Source organism: Malaclemys terrapin, chromosome 11, assembly GCF_027887155.1.
Source record: "Malaclemys terrapin pileata isolate rMalTer1 chromosome 11, rMalTer1.hap1, whole genome shotgun sequence".
NCBI lineage: Eukaryota > Metazoa > Chordata > Testudines > Emydidae > Malaclemys > Malaclemys terrapin.
Window position 1 is genome coordinate 13,003,630 of NC_071515.1, and position 19,435 is coordinate 13,023,064.

The following is a 19,435-nucleotide window of genomic DNA, read 5'->3' on the forward strand; positions in this document are numbered from 1 at the left end:
GAGTTTTGATCCAGTATTTCGCTTGTGAAAATATTCACATCGTGGCACATGTTAAAATTGTTCTCCAAGTATGTTCTTTAAAGGAAGTTTACATTTATGGCCGAGACAGTTTGTTCATGTCACAAAAAAGACACCTGCTTTATACTTTGCAAAAAATATTTTAATAAAAATATGTATTTTTCTGTATGAACACCTCCATTACAGCAGCTTTTCATATCTTTGTGTAATAAAAGCATCTTTCTCATCTGCCTGAATCATTGTATATCATCATGCAGTATTTGAGATTGTATATTTACAATTTGGAACATTCTGGTGGACGTGCACTACTCTTATTTGGGCTAGGCACAAAGCCTGCTACTAATATAGATGGTGCAGAAACTCAACAGCTATTTGAATTCCCTTTTGGCTCTTGCTGGAGTCTGACGATGTAAGAGTGGTAATACTGCAAAAGGGTATCTTCAGAGAGGAAAGATTTCATAGTACCTATTGCCAGTTCCTTCTTGTCTATACATTTTATATATACTTAACACACTGTTGGCAATATCTCCATTTTCAGAGCAGCATAAAAATCAATTGAGACACCATTGTCACCCTACTCCTTGCCCTTGGCCATATCTTTCATTGCTTTCATTATTTTATTGCCTTCATTATTTCTGGGACTGTAATAGAATGGGAAGTAGAATATCGTCCTCCTCCAGCAAGTATGTTGAGATTAAGTTTCAAGCATTACTGAATTTCATTTGTTTTTTCCTAAATCAGAGTACAGTTTAAAAAAAAAAAAAAAAAAAAAAGCTTGACTATTTTTCATTCCCCATTTAAATAGATGACAATCCTGATACATGTTCTTGTTATAATGGATACTATGAATGTCAGAATAAATGCATTCAAGAAACACTTTCATGTCAATGCACACATCAGGAACACGTAGCTTTAACTACACCACTCAAATCTCTACCTTGCTTCACAAAAATGTGTAATTTTAAGGAGTTTGTAAAACTAATAACTTAAAAAAATTTTAAGGAGTTTGTAAAACTGAAAAATGGTTTCAGAAACCTTTTTATATTTTTCAGTTTGAAATCTGATCTCGTGTTTCTTCCAAGGTACTCTGGATACTAGTAAGACTACTGTACTTAAGGCACAGGCCAACAGCTTTGTCAGAGTCTGTTAAATGCAAAGGCTGCTTTCAGTCCAGAATTCCTACTTTCTTTCCCCAGTCAATTCACCTAATCAGTTTCTGCTCTATCTGCATAGAGACCCCTATATTTCCATTTCCAGCGTCCCCATCTACAGGTAAGTGAACATTTGCTATTGCTGCCACAGCTAGACCCTGGGCCCTTTGATACTAATATGGTTGTTCAATAGCAGCAATAAAGATAAAACATCACTTAACCTTTTAGAAAGTTTTTTAGGATGGTGGTATTCTAAAAGATTTAGGAACAAAATCCATGCTTAGTTGTACCTAATGTAAATCCTGCATAACTCCATTATGGTCAGTGCGGTAATTTAGGGCTTATAGCACTGTAACAGTGGCTGAATACAACTGTACTCGTGTAAATAGCCCTGGCTAATGCAAATAGCTTCACTAAAAACAATAGTATTGCTCAGGCAAGTAAGGATTGGAGGATTGTGTCCTCACCTTGTAAAATTTACAAATTGCAGTTTCTTAATTTCCATGGCGTGGGAGCTACACAAATATGAAAGGGTAGTAATAAAGGTATATTAGTGCTAGTATTCAGGCAGATGGTGCATTGGGAATTTGTGTTGCTTGCCCCAGATGTGTTTTGTGATGGGTTGTGGGAAGACTAGAGGCAGAAATTGTTCAGGGTAAGCAAGAGGAACAGTGTGAGCAGCAGCTCCTGTATGAAATAAGTCAGTCCCCTCATTTCCCAAATGTGGGGACATTAACACACAAGCTTAGAACTTCTAATATTTAATGTTTATACTGCAATAGTACCTGGACACCTGCTCAGGGTCCCATTTGCTAGACACTGTGTACACAGAAACAAGAGTCTGTGCCACAGAGAGCTTAAAGTTGAAATAAGGGGGGGGTTAAAAGGACTGCTTTTTGAACGGTATGGATTTATATCTTTAAACACTGGTTATCTCTAAGATGAACAATTAAAAAAACTTTTTTTTTATGAGCGCAATCGCGCTTCAACTTGATCCTTCATCAGACAGATACTCAACATAGCTTACTAAGGAATGCACACCCTGGTGTGGGGTACTGTACCCCCAGAGTATGACTTCAATCCCTTTGAAGTGTGAGGAAATACACATTCTTGTTGGTATTACGACTCTTTTGGGGTAGCTGATCCAACAAACTTTAGTCACCGCAGTTATGGTCATCAGTTTAATGACAAGGATGTTCCCCAGCACAGATTGAAAAGAACCTGTTACATGAATATACCTGCCCACTCCCAGAATTGGCAAGTCTATAACTTTCATTGATGGTAGAAATGCAGAACGTATCAAGATTTTGTATAAAGGAATCCTGATTGCTGATGTTTGAGTGAACAAATTCTACTTTATAGCGGGTCAGTCCATTGTAAGCATTGGTTTATTTTAAATCTATTCAGAGGGTATGTATTAGACGTTAATAAGGGTATGTAAACATGAAAACTGTTTATTTACAAACCTATATATAGTAGAGCCAGTTTGGGGAGGAAAAAACAAAACGAAATAGGGCACTTGTATGCCTCATGCAGAATCTATAGTTTTCTGTAGTCTATCCCCCCTAATGCTTGTCTACTGCCACCACCACCTTATGAAAGTTTGAAAGATCGATCATCTTTTAAAATTCAGTCATCCTTTATGGATTTGTCTTTGTTTTCCCAGGCTTATCAATTCAAGGATGGCCATCTTATTAGGGTCTGTTCTAGGGAAGTGAAGTAGCACGTTAATGATGGAGTGTGCTTTTTGATTGGGACTATAGCTAAATTCTGCTTTGTGATGATTCATTCAGCCCGTGTCTCAGGATCAAATTCTCAGCTCTGATCTTTCAATACGGAAATTGTGAAATCACTGACTGTGTGGCATTTTTGAAAAGCATTGGCCCAACTTAGCTCCCACTGGAGTCAAAGGGAGTTTTACACATGACTTCAGTAGGAGCAGAGTTGGGCCACCACTGAGAACTTTTGAAAATCCTACTCTACGTATATAAATATAACTCAGTTATTTATTCAGTATAGTATTTTATTTCATTTGGTCTTTTAATCAGGATGACTGGCTGAATCTAGTAGAGGGGTTGTTAAAAGGAAACTACCGTGTTATTCAGCCACTTATACACATTGCTGTATAACTGACTGAATAACATGATTATCATACAGCAGACAGAAAGTTCAGCTGTATAATGGTATTGTCTCACTTGGCTTTCCAGTCTGTTTGTATTACTGTAGTATATAGCAGTGGTTAGCAACCTTTCCAGACTACTGTACCCCTTTCAGGAGTCTGATTTATCTTGCGTACCCCAAGTATCACTTCACTTAAACTACTTGCTTACAAAAGCCAGACACAAAAATATAAGCGTCACAGAACACTGTTACTGAAAAATTGCTGACTTTCTCATTTTTGCCATATAATTATAAAATGAATTAATTGGAATATAAATATTGCACTTACATTTCAGTGTGATATTTGAGCCTGTTTTTCACTTATGTGCTTTGTCATTCTGGGAGGCAGTGAATTACAATTTTCACTGTCGCCACTACCGCTGCTTTCAGCTCCTCGTTTTAAAACTCTGTCCATTTTGACATCGCAACCATGTACGCACCATGACAACTTCAACCTCATTAACGTGCTTGCACACATCAGTAAAGACATAACATGCCTGTCTAATACAGTGCATAGACACATGTTACATTACTGTATAATTTAGTATATAGAGCAGTATAAACAAGTCATGAAATTTTAGTTTGTACTGACTTTGCTAATGCTTTTTATATAGCCTGTTGTAGACCTAGGCAAATATCTAGATGAGTTGATGTACCCCTTGGAAGAACCTCTGCATACCCCCAGAGATACGTGTACCCTGGGTTGAGAACCACTGGTATATAGGATGCCTCTATACTAGACGCTGTAAATAAAACAGACACAGTCCTGCCCCAAAGAGTTTAGAATCCAAGTCCCCTGTCTCTAAGGGTACGTCTTCACTACCCGCCGTATCGGCAGGTAGCGATCAATTTATCGGGGATCGGTATATCGCGTCTCGTTAAGACGCGATATATGGATCCCTGAATGCGCTCCCTGTCGACTCCGGAACTCCACCGAAGCGAGTGGCGGTAGCGGAGTCAACGGGGGAGCCGCGGATGTCGATCCCGCGCCGTGTGGACCCCAGGTAAGTCGATCTAAGATACTTTCGACTTCAGCTACGCTATTCACCTAGCTGAAGTTGCGTATCTTAGATCGATTTCCCCCCCCCCCCCCCCAGTGTAGACCAGCCCTTATACTGAGATGGTAGGCTCTTTAAGAGTAGGAATCATCTTTCTGTGTAATTTGTACTGTCTCTACCACAGTGGAGCTCTGTTCTGTAATTCGTGCTTCTAGGTGCTGTCACAAAACAGTTGTTGTTCAGTTCTAATCATCCTAGTTAAAAAAGGATATAGCAGAAACAGTGGTCTAGAGACTTGGGAAGACAAGATTGAGACTTACACAACAGACGAATGAGAGGGGGTGTGATGCAAGTAAACATAATTAACTATATGGAAAAGGTATTTTGGGCCTTTCTGTTAACTTTTCTCATATTAGAATCTGAGGATATTCAATTGAGCTAATTCACTCAAAACAGAAAAGAAGCAATTACGTATTTTAATACAAAGTATATGACTAACCTATGGAATTCATGGTCACAATATATCAGTAAGGCCAAGAAGTAAGTAGCTTTAGAAATACTTATCGAGGAGAATGTCCACCGTTAGTGTTCAGCTTATATGCTAAAGCAAAAGGGTTTACAGTTTTTTTTTTTTTTTTATTCTCACAGGGTTTGGAAGAAACTTCCCCTGTGGGCAAATTATTCCATAATTATTTGTATTAGGGTTGCTTGCACCTTCATCTGAAGCATCTGGTCCTTACACTGACAGACAGGATACTAAAACTAATAAACCACTGCTCTGATCTAGTATGGCAAATTTAATATTTCCCTCACTTCGTTATGCTTTCTTGTCTCTCTGCTGTTATCCTGTGTGTATTGTCTGTTCTTTTCCAAGCTGTGCTGTTTCCTTACCCCCTATTAGTTATGCTGTTTGACAGTAAAATGACATCTAGGATTTAGAAGCTTGAAGCATCACCTGACATTCCTATATTGCTGAGGATTCTAGTAATTTTCACATTGCTTTCCATACACAGACAGGAACAAGGTACAGGGGGTTAGAGAAGAGACTGAATGACAGCTGTTCAAAAAGCATCTCGGCACATGTGGTTCTGTAAAACTGTCTAGCTGTGAGCTGTTGTCGAATATTACAAGACTTAAAACAAGTTCTGCTTCAGAATCGTTATAGGATAGACTTTCTCAAGTAATGGGAGCCTATTATCACAAAGATCACTCCAAGGATTGTTATATAACCCTAGTGAAGTCAACTCACTTAAAATGTCTGCATTTTAAAGATTGTTTCATCTGTGCACCAATTATGCCCAAGACTTTTTTCCATATCTGTAAGTGTACCAGGTACATTGTGTGATTTCTGATGAAATGGAGGTTAAAATGAATGAGATGAAAAGTCTTCAGAGAAACATTTATTAGTAGGGTGTGTATATGTTATTTTTAAAAAAAATACTTAGCACTAAATCCTGTAACATTTCTAACTCTCAGTGTTGGAGCTTAGTGAAAATGAGATGATTAAGATCAGTATCTTTGTCACTATCTTGGTTAAATGTTCTCATGGCAGTTAAAAATTAAACCATTACAATGACTGCAATTAAATGTTACTGAAAGGATTTATCAGTGGAGTTGGCTGCATGAAATGGGAAGACATATGTATGCAGAGAAGATTTAATGTACTTTGCATTTTCTGCTAAAATAGATGCCTTTTACCAACATTAGTCACTTTCACGATTTAAAGTTCAGTTATCCTCAGGAAGGTAACTCTGTAAAAAGATAACTTAGTGTTCCATAGTCATTCTGCTTCCTCTGTTGCTCTCATCAAATTTGCTTTGTTTACCGCTGCCAGCACTACAAGCTCAAGTTGTCATTTGAAAATCAAGTTATGATTAATCTAGCCTTGTAAAGCCTCACCTTCCTTAGCAAGGATCCTGAAATTTGAACTTTGCTGGCAGATTGACTGATGGAGAACAGGCTTTATGCTATCCTGCTTCATGTAACAGGTATACTGGTTCTACACTGCAGGCAATAGCCCAGATTTGTTGGTAACCCAAACAGAAAATGTGCAGTTGTCATTTTTTTCTGACCAAAGCCACTCTTTGAAAAATATAAACTGATAACTTAAATGTTAACACCCTGGTATTTTTTCAGAGGTGCTGTGCACATGCAACTTTCATTTACTTTATTGGAGTTGTGGGTGTGGAGCACCTCTGAAAATTGAGGCATATATATTTTAATATATATTTCTAAATATAGGAACTCTTAATGTAGTTTTTATATAAAAAGTAAAAACAGTACATTTGTGGTGATCTGTAGATAATGCAGGGACCAGTCCTGTTTTCAGAGCTAGGTCAGATAGTATATTTCTCCTTTTAATTATAAATAATACACATTAACATCCCTGCATTCTTGAGAGGAGGAAAAAACCGCAACCTTAAGGTGAAGTCCTATTGGGATTCCCTTCTGTTCATGTGCAGTGGTATCCACGTAAGGGCTGTGGAAGTCGTTTTAAAGCTATGGTTAGTGCTTGAGTTATGAAAACCTTTGAAATATTTTGTCAGTATTTGCTGTTCTGGTCTCCAATAAATACGCGATTTCTTCCTTTTCCAGAAAAGAAGTGTCTTTGGTACCCTTTTTTAATTTTGTACAGGTTCATGTTAATTTCCCACAACGGCGTTGAGCCGAACACCCACAGATTCAGGCTGGCATGCATAGAGGAGAGGAAAAAATGTAGAAAACATAGTGTTGTGGGCATCTAGACTAGGCCTGTAGAATTTTTGACTTCCGTATATACAGGAGGCCCTATTTGCAATCAAATATATAAGCACAACTTGCCTCATCAAATTATCATTTGCTTTCATGTAAACAAATAGCTTGGTGCCTTTTTTTATTTATAACTCGTTTTAAAATTCAAAAACCAGAATGAAAATTAAAATCAATTTGACCAGTGGCCTGTTGGCAGCACAGTTGGGCTTTCAAGCTCCCTGAGGTTGGCACAAGCAGGAAGATCTCTCTCTCTTAGGGTTCAGTAGTGCCACCCATCACCATAGCAATGTCCTTCATAGACTTCATGGAATCTCTGACTCGTCTCCCTTTTTGGGCTAAAAACTGTAAGTAGGGTTGGGTTTTTGTTGGCTTGGCTGAGTATTGGTTTTGTTGGTTTCAGATTTTAGGAATGGGGGACCTGTGTATAATGGAGTGGATGTTGTGAGTACTACTGACCCCTGGCACCTTTTGATGGCTAACAGCTTTTATTGAACTTTTATTGAACTTCTTTCAAAAGCAGCTTCACAAATGTGTATTCAGCGTAGCATTCACACTTGTGCACCTTTAAGACACTACTTAAATGCAAATGAATTGGTGAATCTGAAAGGGAAAAACCAAGTTAAGGCATTCTGATGTTTCTGTTCTGATTTCAAACATCAGCTACAAACGACCTGTTCCTGATAATTTTCAATAAAACGGGAATGAAATGCGATTCCTTGTATTAGTAATGCAATACAGAGTCAGCTTTTTTTTTAGTTTATATCCAGCCCAGGTCAGGCACTTGCTATCATCTGATGGCTGTTGGTTGGCCTCCAAGATAAGGTTATTTAAGGGGCCAAATGATCAGCAAAGCAGTAGTTAATTCTGACATTTTAAAATGTCTGTTAATGACACTTCAGAGTTCATGCCCAATGGGAGTAGTGGGAGATGGAGTTCATACTTGTCTGTCATTGTTTCAGGCAGCTTGAAGACCTGATGCAGTTTTGTCTGTCTGATTTGTATTTGGAAGGTTATCTGGTTGGGTGTTTTTCCTAATTTAAATGAAAGCTTAGATTCTGCAGCATGAGTGTCCAGCAGAGTCGCTTAAATAGATCAAGCAGGCCCAGTGTATGCTGTGGATGGAATGTTTGACACCACTGACCTACAGTATTCTGCTGCCGTACCTATTGCATCTAGGGGCTGGCCTACACTGGGGGTGGGGAGGAGGGAAATCTATCTAAGATATGCAACTTCAGCTATGTGAATAGCGTAGCTGAAGTTGAAGGTATCTTAGATCGATTTACCTTGGGCCCTCATGGCGCGGGATCGACAGCCGCGGCTCCCCCGTTGACTCCGCTACTGCCGCTCGCTCCGGTGGAGTTCCGGAGTCGACAGGGAGCGCGTTTGGGGATCGATATATCTCGTCTTAACGAGACGCGATATATCGATCCCCGATAAATTGATCGCTACCTGCCGATACGGCCTGTAGTCTGGACGTACCCTAGGAGTAGGATTTCACTTTGCAGGGGCATCAAACTATCATTTTTCAGAAGCATTTCTGTAAACTCATTTAAAGAGATTCTTAGAAATTAGCTAAAGTGTAATCTATTAATCTTTGATGTTGCAAGGATTCCCACATATGTTTACCTTGAATAATCCCTTTGACTTCAATGTAACTATTCACAATACGTAAAATTAAGCACACAAATTTCTTTGTTGAAATGCAACCTGAATATATGAAGTACTCCTGTGAGTTGGCAATAACAATGCTTTGCTCTGTTGCCTTGACATGTGTCTTAATTCCAGGGGTGAAGGCATGTTTGCAAAGCAGAATTCGTGAACAAGAGGAGAAGTATGAAATCTGTGGTGGCCCACGAAGAGGCAGACTCAACCAAGAACAGCTGGTAGCTATCTGATTTTTTGAAAACTATCTTTTATACCACTGCCGTCTGCCATATGCGTGGATAAGAGATTTAATACTTCAGTGTGCACTTATTCAGGTGTTTGTGTGAGAGGTGATTGAATTTACTGTTAATGATTGTCACAAACTGTTAATGGATATCTGACTTGTATTCCCATAAACCTTGCCAAAGCTTCAGAGGGAAGTCTCAGTGTCGTTATGCAAGAAGTTGCATGAAACACACAGGCTGAAGTTTCCTCTAGGATTCTCCAGTTCGGTTTCAGTTGCTACTTGGAATCACTCCCATCTAAAAGGAAGGAAAAATATTGTAATTATTTTTCATTCAGTCTAGGTCCATCCTATCTTTTTAACTAACATCTGATTTAAATGGACCGGTGGTGTGATGTAATTTTATCGCTTGTATTATTGTAGCACGTAGCAGCCCTAATCAAGGACCAGTGCCCTACTGTGGTAGGCGCTGTACTAACAGAGCAAACAGGTGTTCCTTGCCCCAAGGAGCTTATAGTCTAAGTAAATGCCTTTCGGAGACTAGCTTTGATTGGTTGGAAACAGATATTGAGATTTCTAGAAACTGGCATAGTAACTTGTTGCACAATTTAGCCCATGTTTTCTGATGCCCCTATTGAGCTAATGCTCGTTCCTTTGACTTCCCCATCATGTGCTGAGCTGTGGATCCCTGTACTTATTCTATTTCTTGTTTTCTTTTTTCTTAGCTGCCTAAGTTGTTTGATGGTTGCTACTTCTATTTTTTGGGAACTTTCAACCACCACCAGAAGAGTGACCTCATAGAGCTGGTTAAAGCAGCAGGAGGACAAATCCTCGTTAGGCAGCCAAAGCCAGATAGCGACGTGACTCAGACCATCAACACAGTGGCATACCATGCCCAACCTGGTTCTGATCAGAGTTTCTGCACACAATACGTTATCTATGATGTGTCTTCTAAGTACAACCCAGATAAAATTCGCCAAGGCAAAGTCTGGATGGCCCCCTCCAGCTGGCTCATAGACTGTGTGATGTCATTTCAGCTGTTACCTGTTACAAAGTGAATATCCCGGCAGCATGAACAAGTTTCTCAAATGACCTCCGAACCTCTTGAGCAGTTGGAACACACTGCCAGGCAGTCTAGAATCAAAAGCTAAACCCACTCTTCATTATTCACACTTAAAACCACAGTAGAACCTATTAACGACTGGGATACTCACTGTGAATTGCTGAATTTTGTGAATAAATGAACAAGCAATGAAAAATAAGGATAACACATGAGAAATGTACTTTAAGTTCCTTTATTTGACACAGCTCATTTTCAGTTGTTCTATTTCAGCATACTAATATATGTTCCATATAGCATTTTGTAATTTATAATGAAGTCTTTGTAACACGAGACCTTTAGAACACCCTTGGTTGTTCAAACCTTCCCTTCAGAGTGGATGAGATCATCATTTCTTGTTTGTGACGTATAAATTAACAGCGTCCTACCATAAGTGTCACATAGTCAGATTTCCCTTTAAGGCCAAGAATTAAAAAATAGGACCCTAAATGCCTAAAACCATACTTCAGCATCTGCCTAATTTCACTGAGATATGAGGTAGCCGTGTGTTCAGCATTTTTGAAAATTGGGCATGTGCATAAATACAGATTTAGGAGTTCAGACTTCAAAGTGGTATTTGCAAAACCACCTAAGTTACTTAGGACAAGTCCCATTAGACATTCAATAGGACTTGTGGTCTTAAGTCACTTAGGCACCTTTGGAAAATCCCACTCCTATATTTAAAAATCTTGACCTAACCTATTCTTAATGTTTCATTAAGAGTCATTATCAAAACTCATTCCACTTTCATACCTGTAAATATATAATTTAAAAAAATCCTAGCAAACTAGCATCTCATTTAAGATGTGATTTTTTTTTAAAACAAAAGTCAGATTTAGAGTCAGATTACAACTATATTCAGAATTTTTATCCATGCATACAAATAGTAATTGTATTACACATACCACTGCTATCATAGCCCCTTTAATGGGAAAACGGCGGCACCCACAAGCATAGTGCCTTTTAGAAAATAGAGAGTTTTATTAAAAATTTATCCTGATTGCATTTGAGTGAAATTTGACATTTTACATATTTTGTTCTAATCACTGATTTTTATTGAATCCTTTATTGCTTTCATAATTGACCACAGTTTATGTTAATATCTATAATCTCGCTTTCTTTCAATGTATTCGAATGGCTTGTGAAGCTTTTCATCCTGTAGTTTGCATCAGGTATAAAATCATGACTTGGAGCCGTGTGATTGTAATGATTGCTATGTGATGATAATGATGGCTGTGTGATGGGATTAAGCATTTGTGTTTGCATTTTGTATTGCTTGTAATAAAACTTATGGTGCCAGTGACTTTTTAAAATAATTTCTTACGTAAGTTTAACTGCAGAATAAATATGAAGCATGTACATAATTTAACAAGAATTTCAGAATTATTTGCATAAATTCCCAACACAGCAGCTGAGCGCAACAACGATTCCGTCTGTGAGACTCACTCTCTTCTGGGGGAAGGACAATTGATTTCTTTTCTATAGTCATTGTCACTGGGGACTGTAGGCCATTTCCATTATTCTCCATGGAACTCTCTGTGGAGTGTTGCTTTCTTCACAGATAGTACAATGGATAAAATTTTCAAAAACGCCAAAAGGACTTTAGGAGCTGAAGACCCCAGGATGTAGATCTCTCGTTTACCCTGGGTAGCCTGTGAACTGTCACCGTATACTAAAAGCCGGTCTCATGCACTTGGCTTTGTGTGTGATAGCATGCGCACAAATTTCGCGGATTAACAAAATAACTGTTGCAAACTGATGATTTTTGTGAATAAGCAAATAACCAAGTAAACACTACAGCGGTGAACATGTATCCGTTTGTTAATTTATTGTAACCCCTTTGGGGTTTAGAGAGCATGGCCCTTTAAATCTTTTTCCTAAGGGGGAGGGGGAGAGTAAGAAAAAAGGAGGGAAACTCCAGGGGGCAGCGCTGGAGCTCCAGGGAGAGGCAGCCTGCAGGCCCTGGAAAAGTGAAGCAGCAGAGAACCTGCCTGAAGCCTGGGAAGGACAGGGCCGATCAGGGACACCCCAGGACGGGAGCCAGGAGGAGCACTGTGCCAGGAAGGAATCGCCCGAGAAGGACAGGCCAGATCTGGACCCAGTATCATGGCTGCCCAGAGCTGCATGGGGCTGTGAGTACTGGGGCTTGGGACTCTGCATTGGGAACAAGGAGGGAGGCTGTAGCTAGTTAAGTGGGGAGGTGGTCACTCTGTGTGGCTTTGCAGAGAGCGGCAGAAGAGGGCACCGGAGGGGTTTGTTGGGGGAAAATTCACTGGCGCCGAAGACGACCAGGAGCACCCAAGACTCGCCACTGGACTGGAACTTTGTTCAGGACTCCTGAACTCTGTGTGCAGACACATTGCTCGGGGTCTGCCCTTCCAGACTGTGCTACCACTGGGCCAGTGGGGCAGCCCAGTCTTACTGCTCCCCCTATATTTCCCCTTGTTGTTTTTCTCCTCTCATCCCTCTGTAAATAAATATTTCCCTTGTTATATCCACTGTACTTTTCCTGTACACACTGTGGGTGTGTTTGTTCACATGGGAATTAAGGACTGAACAGAAGTGAGATTAGAAACTATAAAGTTGCCACAACTCAGTGTCGGGTGGGGGAGGCGGGGAAGCCACATCCTCAGAAGTTTATCTGTTTTGCTCACAAGTGGACTTTTGTTTTTCTGAACTAGATCCCATTTCGAAGCCAGGTTCCTTTGACATGCTGCAAGAGCCATATAACATCAGACTGATTGTTATCTAGACTTAGCAGCAAAACATACAAAAGACATAAATTTGAGCCCAGATCTTGCAAGATTTTCTCTGCCATCAGACCCTTGTTGATTTCAAGGGAGCTCTATGTAGGTACTATAAGAATAATTGCAGGATCGGAGCCAGTTTTAGGTCTAGAAGATGGAATAATTCTGTGTGTTTTAAAAAAAAAAAAATTGAGGACTATACAAGAATTTTTTAAAATCCACTAAGAGAACCAGTATTCACTTTCAGTGTTTCAACTATAGTACTTAGGATAGTTTACATTTACTGTTAAACTTTTTGACTTGCTACTTACTTCAAATAAGTTGTACCCTCACATTAATTTCATTTGATTTCCAATTGCTTTGGTTATTTGGTTCCATAGGATGACTTGGTGAGGTTACTGCTGCAAAGGGAATTATTTATTTGATGTAGACAAAGAATCAAAGATCCAGAAAACAGAAACACTTCAGATTTCACAAAAGTTAGGATTCTGTAGATTTGCTTCTGTAAAAGGCCAAACAAGGGCATGCCTAAACCCCTTTGGAAGCATTTTGGGCGAGTTTTAAAAGTTTAAGCTTCATGGTTTGAAATCTTGATTGCAATCCACAACTCTTACTAATCATTGTAAACAGATGCGCCGTTGATATACATTGTAGTCAAGAAATTTTGTATTAAGGTTAAAATCCACTTTACTGGTTTAATAGTGGGTGGGATTTTTGCCTAACAATATTCCCCTCATTAAAATGTGTAGATTAGTGATGTAAATTTTATGAGGCTCTCTGCCAGTGGGGCATGTGAATGAGAGGAAGTCTAAAACTTTACTTTGGCTTGGAGGCATTCTTATTTATCTGAAACTATTAACATCCTCGGGCTTTGTCTACACTACACACCGCTTTTGGCAGCGTGTAGTGTACATACCCGGGTAGCTCCCCCTTCCCCTGGCAGTTAAAAATAAGTGTATCTTGTGAGGCAGGGCTTTGGTGAGTAAAGACCCACTTGAACTGTGGGTATATAGCAAGTACAGTAACTCCCCACTTAACGTCCTCTCGCTTAACATCGTTTTGATCTTGCGTCCCTGCTCAATTACAGAACATGCTCCATTTAAAGTTGTACAATGCTTTGGCTGCCTGCTTTGTCCACATCTGGCAGCCCCCCATCAGCTCCCCTATGCCCTCCCACCCACAGCACCTCCTGCCCGCCGGTAGACCCTGCGGATCAGCGCCTCCCTCTAGTTAGTAATGGGGAAAGGGTTTAACTTTACTTACAGATCACAGTAAACAAATACTTCTATTGGAAATTAGGTAGCCGTCTCAGCTGGACATGGGTTTTTGGTCTTGGGTATGTCAAGGATGATCACTTGGGGCTTTTGCCTGCACAGCTGATGTGAGGCGGACTGTATTTATAAACCGCAAAATGAGGAGGAGGAAGGTTGGTCTTGTGATTAAGGCACTGGACTGAGAGACCAGGTCAACGCCTGTCTCTGCCACAGACTTGCTGTGTGACCTTGGGTAGGCATCACAACCTGTTTGAGACAAAATTCCCCATCTGTGAAATGGAGATAATACTTCTGCCTCACTGGGCTGTTGAGGATAACATCATTAATGTCTACGGCGTACTCATGTAATGGTAATGGGGCCTTTATAAGTGCTTAATCTGCACAAGCTGGCTCAAAGAGGTGCACGCAGATGAGGGCTTCATGTGGTGGCTGAAGATCACAACAACTCCATATCTCCCCAGGCATGTCCACTCGCTACCCTTTTTGCACTACTCATTAGAGCGGGAGCAGGCACAGGAGAGTCCTGAGACTGCCAACTTCTGAGTGAGTAGCGCTTGCTCCTATGTGTGCCCGAGTAGCCTCCGCTAACCCTTGCACTAGAGCACAATAACCTGTCACTCCCTGCTATTTGTACTACAATGGCTCAGCTGAGATCGGAATCCCGCTGTGCTAGGGGCTGTCCAAACACAAGGGAAGAAACAGTTCCTGGTCTTACCATCTAAATGGATAGTGCTAATGAAAGGAGGAGGAGTAGCAGCCCCATTTTACAGATGGAAAATTAACGCACCATGAGACTAAGTGTCACAGCCAGGAATTGGAGCTACATTTCCTCAGTCCCAGTCCAGTGTCTTAACTAGAAAACCAACCTTCCCTGCAAAGGGTTAAAGCCTTTTTTGATAGGAAGTGTCACTGCAAGGTAACCAAAGAGGCTCTGGTGAGACTGCTGTAAACAGCCTGCTTGCAGCAAAGGGGTAAAGGTCTATATGAAGCCACAGACTATTGTAAAACTAGGTCTTAGATTGTGGTTATTGACAAGAAAACATGAGTAAAAATAACATCTTACTACTTGCTGCATGTTTCTGCTTCCAGTGCAGCTTCTGATTCATAGTGGCTTACTTTCCTGAGGGGAAAAAATCAGTTTCTTACTGCTAGCACTGTTGAAGAGCAAACTGAATCGTATCATGTCCAATGAATCAACAAAATGCCAGCTAAATTCTGATTCCAGAATCTTCATGGTTGGGGATGATGTATGAAGCAAGGGCCAACACGGCTTGATTTTCAAAAAGCTGTCAACTGGTGCTAGAGGGGGTCTTGTTTGGACTTGGAAATGGAGAAAATGTTATGTGGAATTCACTAAGGCAGAATAACTACACCTCCCCCTCCCTGCCCCATCCCATTTGCCCCATGTTGCTCTTCTCACCGTTCACCAGACTTTAAAGAAAAGTTGCAGCTGAACAGAAAAGGGATTTGAATCCTTGCATCTAATCATGGAAGAGGCATGAATTTTCTGAGACAGAAAGTTTCAGGTCTTAAATATCACTTTAAAAACTATAATTAGACAATTCCTTGATAGCGGGGTGATGTTGGGTAATGTCTCTTTGGGGAACTCAGTGATTTTATTTTTTTTTTAACAGCAGTGGTACAGCAACTTCTACATTTCTACAGCTACTTGGTTAATTTAACAGTCGTTTAACTAGTGTTAAATTACCCTTTAAAGCAGGAGAATGTGCTGTAGATAACAATTTTGAAAAATCTCCCACCTTCTAGTTATTCCTCTGGGAGAGATGTATTTTGTGCGGCTCATTCTAATTCTCAGCAGGAGGTGTAATCTGATGAAGTAGCGATGAAATGTCTATGAAAGACAGAGACATCAATGTCTGCTGAAGTGAGTTGCCAAAGCAGTGACAGGTAAGGGGCTTGGCTGCTATGCATTGCAATGTTACGCAATATGGATTGTGACATTTTGCACCCGTTAAAGTCAGAAGCATGGCCCATGCATGCTTAGCAGCTGTGGTAAATTAACCCTCCAGAGCTATGCAGGTGCTAGCTTAGGGAGTACAGCCTGGCCTTGGTGTCAGATCACATCTGAAAGGTACATGTCTGATATCACTTCACCGACATGTATGCTGCTACCTCAACTCTTATGCTGGCTAGTTATCAATTATTATAGTAGTACTCTAGCGTGCTCAATCAAGAGCAGGGCCCCCTTGTGCTAAATAAACACATACTATGAAGCACTCCCTGACCCAGAGAATTAACCAGCTTGTAGTGAGGTGGAGTGGCCTCCCTCTGAGCTGGAGGTGGGAGGATCACTCTCTGCACCCAGGTAGTTGAAGCCAGACGGCCCAGCCCTCGTGTCAGAAATTGAGAGGCAGGACAGAAAGTATAAGAGCGGGGCCTCCAGTTCAGTTGACAGGGAGCCAGGTAAGGAGACAGATGCCTCTTGCCTGTCAGGCCCTGTGACCGAACTGGGTAGCGCCCTGCCCCTAGAGGAGACCCAAGTCCGGAGAGGAGCTACCAAGCTTGCCGGCGGCCAAATAACTAGAGGAGACAGAGGCTGAAGAGGAGCTGCTCGTATTGCTGGAGGCTGAATACCCCGAGGAGATGGAGGACCCCTGGACTCTGGAGCCCCTACCATGATCATGGTAGGAAGTAGCTCAGGGAAACCAGACGTTAGTCTGATTTTGCTGTTGGTGCTTGGGTCGGCGTATTTTGGTGGGATCCCCGAAGACCCAGTGGCAGAGCCCTCCACCACTGTCAGGGCCATGGGCTGGGATCCAGTGGAGTAGGGTGGGTCTGGATCCCACTGCCTTCTGCGACCGCCCCACCTTAAACCAAGAGGCTTGTATTTGTATGTTGTCTGCCTGAGCCAGGCCAGGCAAAAGACTGTTTGCTGCTCTGCCTGAGGGCCTGAGCCCCCTAGACTGCAGCCCTCGATTTGCTAACTCCCCCCCAGTGACTGGGCTGACCCCACAGTGACCCAGTGAGGCCTCCCTCTGAGCTGAAGGGGGAGGGATGACCACCAATGCACTACACAGCTAAATAGACAAGCCAGACAAAGAGATGGGAAGAGAAGCATAAAGGTCATGTAGCAGAGCCAGGAACAGAACCCAGGTCTCCTGGTTCCCAGCCCAGTGCTCTGACCACTATACAGCTATCCCATAATTAAACACTTTCCATTCTATTGTGTTTGCTTTCAGAGAGTGTTTTTGACTCCATTTAGTTCTTCCAGAAGTCAGGGTGCCACATTGAAGCTGGGCCACTCTGGATTTAAATTCTGTAGCAACATTTAAATTTCTGCCACAACGTGAAATAAAATCCAGAGGTCTTTTCCTGAATGAAATATTAATATGGATAGCATAATAGGAGCTTGTGTCATCTACATTAATATTAAATTCAATACCAAGGCCTCTGGTTTGGAGTTATTTCCCCCCCATTTATTTTGTGCTGTGGCAGAAATGTGAATTTTTCACACTGCTGCTAACACCTAACTGCATGGTGGCAGGTGCCAGCGGAGCTGGAGGGATTGGCAGCCGGGAGTCAGGCACCATGGGAGGGACGGTTTGGCAGCTAAGAGCGATATCGGGCTGGGCTGCAGTTCAGTAAACCAGACAAACTTGCCCAAGGTCACACATTGAGTGAGGCACCGAAAGTTCCAGCTGTGACTCCTGTCACCACCGGCCACACCCCTTTAGAGGGATATCCTATGGCCTGAATGCAAAGCCCACGGACATCAATGGCACTATTTCCACTGACTTCTTTGGGATCAGGGGCTGGCTCCAGAAGCTGTGCCTATTGGCTGCTGTTAGTGAGGAAGGTAATCAAGTCAAGTACCATTGACTGGGTAACAAAGATGTATTGTGTTTAAGCCATTTAGAGCCCCCATAAGATTCCACTGAACAGTTTCCAGATTGTGTTTTAAACTCCACCAACCCTGAGCAATCATTTTATAGCCATAGGCAGAAGGTTTAATAGAGAAACTATCATTAATACAAGTGTTAATTTAATTTAACTGTAGCGAGGCGGCTACAGCTAAAGGCTAGGAGGGTCGTCCACCCTCCCCAACCCAAGCCATCAGATTCCCAATTCTTTGCTTTTAACACACTTGTCAAACACAAAGTGGTAAAACCAGTCAGGCATGAAATCACATTGAGCCATTGTTTTCTAATGATGGCCTGCCATGGAAGACCATTTCCAGACCCGGCATAGACTGGGTCATGCATTTGTAGAGAAATTGCTTGGTGAAAGATGTCTTAACTTGCACAGTGAGAAACACAGGAACCTTCCTGACCAAATAAACTCGGTTCAGGCTCTTGGATGCAGACCTGATTTTCCAAAGAGCACCAATTTAGACCCCTAATTAAGGGCCAGCACCTGTTGCACCATTTATGGCCAGACTTTCTAAAGAGCTCAGCGCCCAATGTTCTGGGCTCTTTGGAAGATCTGGCCCACTTGTTTTGGTGACTCAGTGGGACCTTGAGCTCTTTGGAAAAGTTGCCCCAGTGTTATGGGTATCAAGCACTTGAAAAGTCGGCCCTTAAGGCAAAATCCAGTGTTCAGTGAAGCAAATGGAAAGGCTCCGATTGACAGCAGCAAGTGTTGGATTGCCCCTTTGAAGGTGTTCTTCTAGAATTTTGAGTCTTCTAGTCATCAATATTAGGAGTGATACTTCAAGGTCCTGAGCATTCTCATCTCCCATTGAAATAGATGGGAGCACCACATGAGAACAGACCCGGTATGCTAATATTTAACTGGTAATTCTTTCATTTCCCCCAACCCCCAAATACATTACTCGGGTGCTGAAAGTGTTTTCCAAGTCAAACTTTGCGTTTTACATGAAAATATGGGATTGCAATCCCTGATTCTGCTTTGAGTAGATGCAGCCATGTATTCCACTTAGGTGTGTGCGTGCCCAGCACACTGGAGACGGAGAATCTTGCATAGCAGTAGTCTAGATGGGTGGTGGTCATGCTTTGTGGCTATCGGCCCTCCCTGGCTGTATGAGGCAGCACCGCCCTGACCCCACTCAGTTCCTTCGTACCACCTGTGGCTGGAGTTGGGGCTCTTTGTGGACTAATCTCACAATTCTTCATCTCTCAGTGATTTTTTTCTAGTTGTATATAATTAGCGCCCTAGTGTTAGTTAGATTTAGGATTAGTTGTGTATTTCCCTGGAGATTCCCTCACCAGGCTGTAAGCATTGTCCTTTGTGTGCGTGTGGGGGGCGGGGAAGTGATTCCCAGCATTCCCCACATGCGGTGCTTCCTGTGCTTGGGCAAGGCTCATGTCAAAGAGCGGTGTTCGATTTGCACATCGTTCATGCAGCAGACTCAGCTGGCTAGGGACCTTC

At 41.6% G+C, this 19,435-nt stretch overlaps 2 protein-coding genes across 2 annotated transcripts in view; one reads left to right on the plus strand and one right to left on the minus strand.

Moving 5' to 3' along the window:
• The window catches only part of BARD1 (BRCA1 associated RING domain 1), a 65,038-nt gene extending 53,160 nt beyond the window's left edge, over positions 1-11,878 (plus strand). The window contains exons 10-11 of the mRNA XM_054044202.1: positions 8,864-8,961; positions 9,692-11,878. Coding sequence (XP_053900177.1) covers positions 8,864-8,961; positions 9,692-10,024 — 431 coding nt within the window. The 3' untranslated portion in view covers positions 10,025-11,878. The remainder of the gene's footprint in view (positions 1-8,863; positions 8,962-9,691) is intronic.
• VWC2L (von Willebrand factor C domain containing 2 like) overlaps positions 1-19,435 on the minus strand; it is a 197,779-nt gene that overhangs the window by 31,379 nt on the left and 146,965 nt on the right. The window lies entirely within an intron of this gene.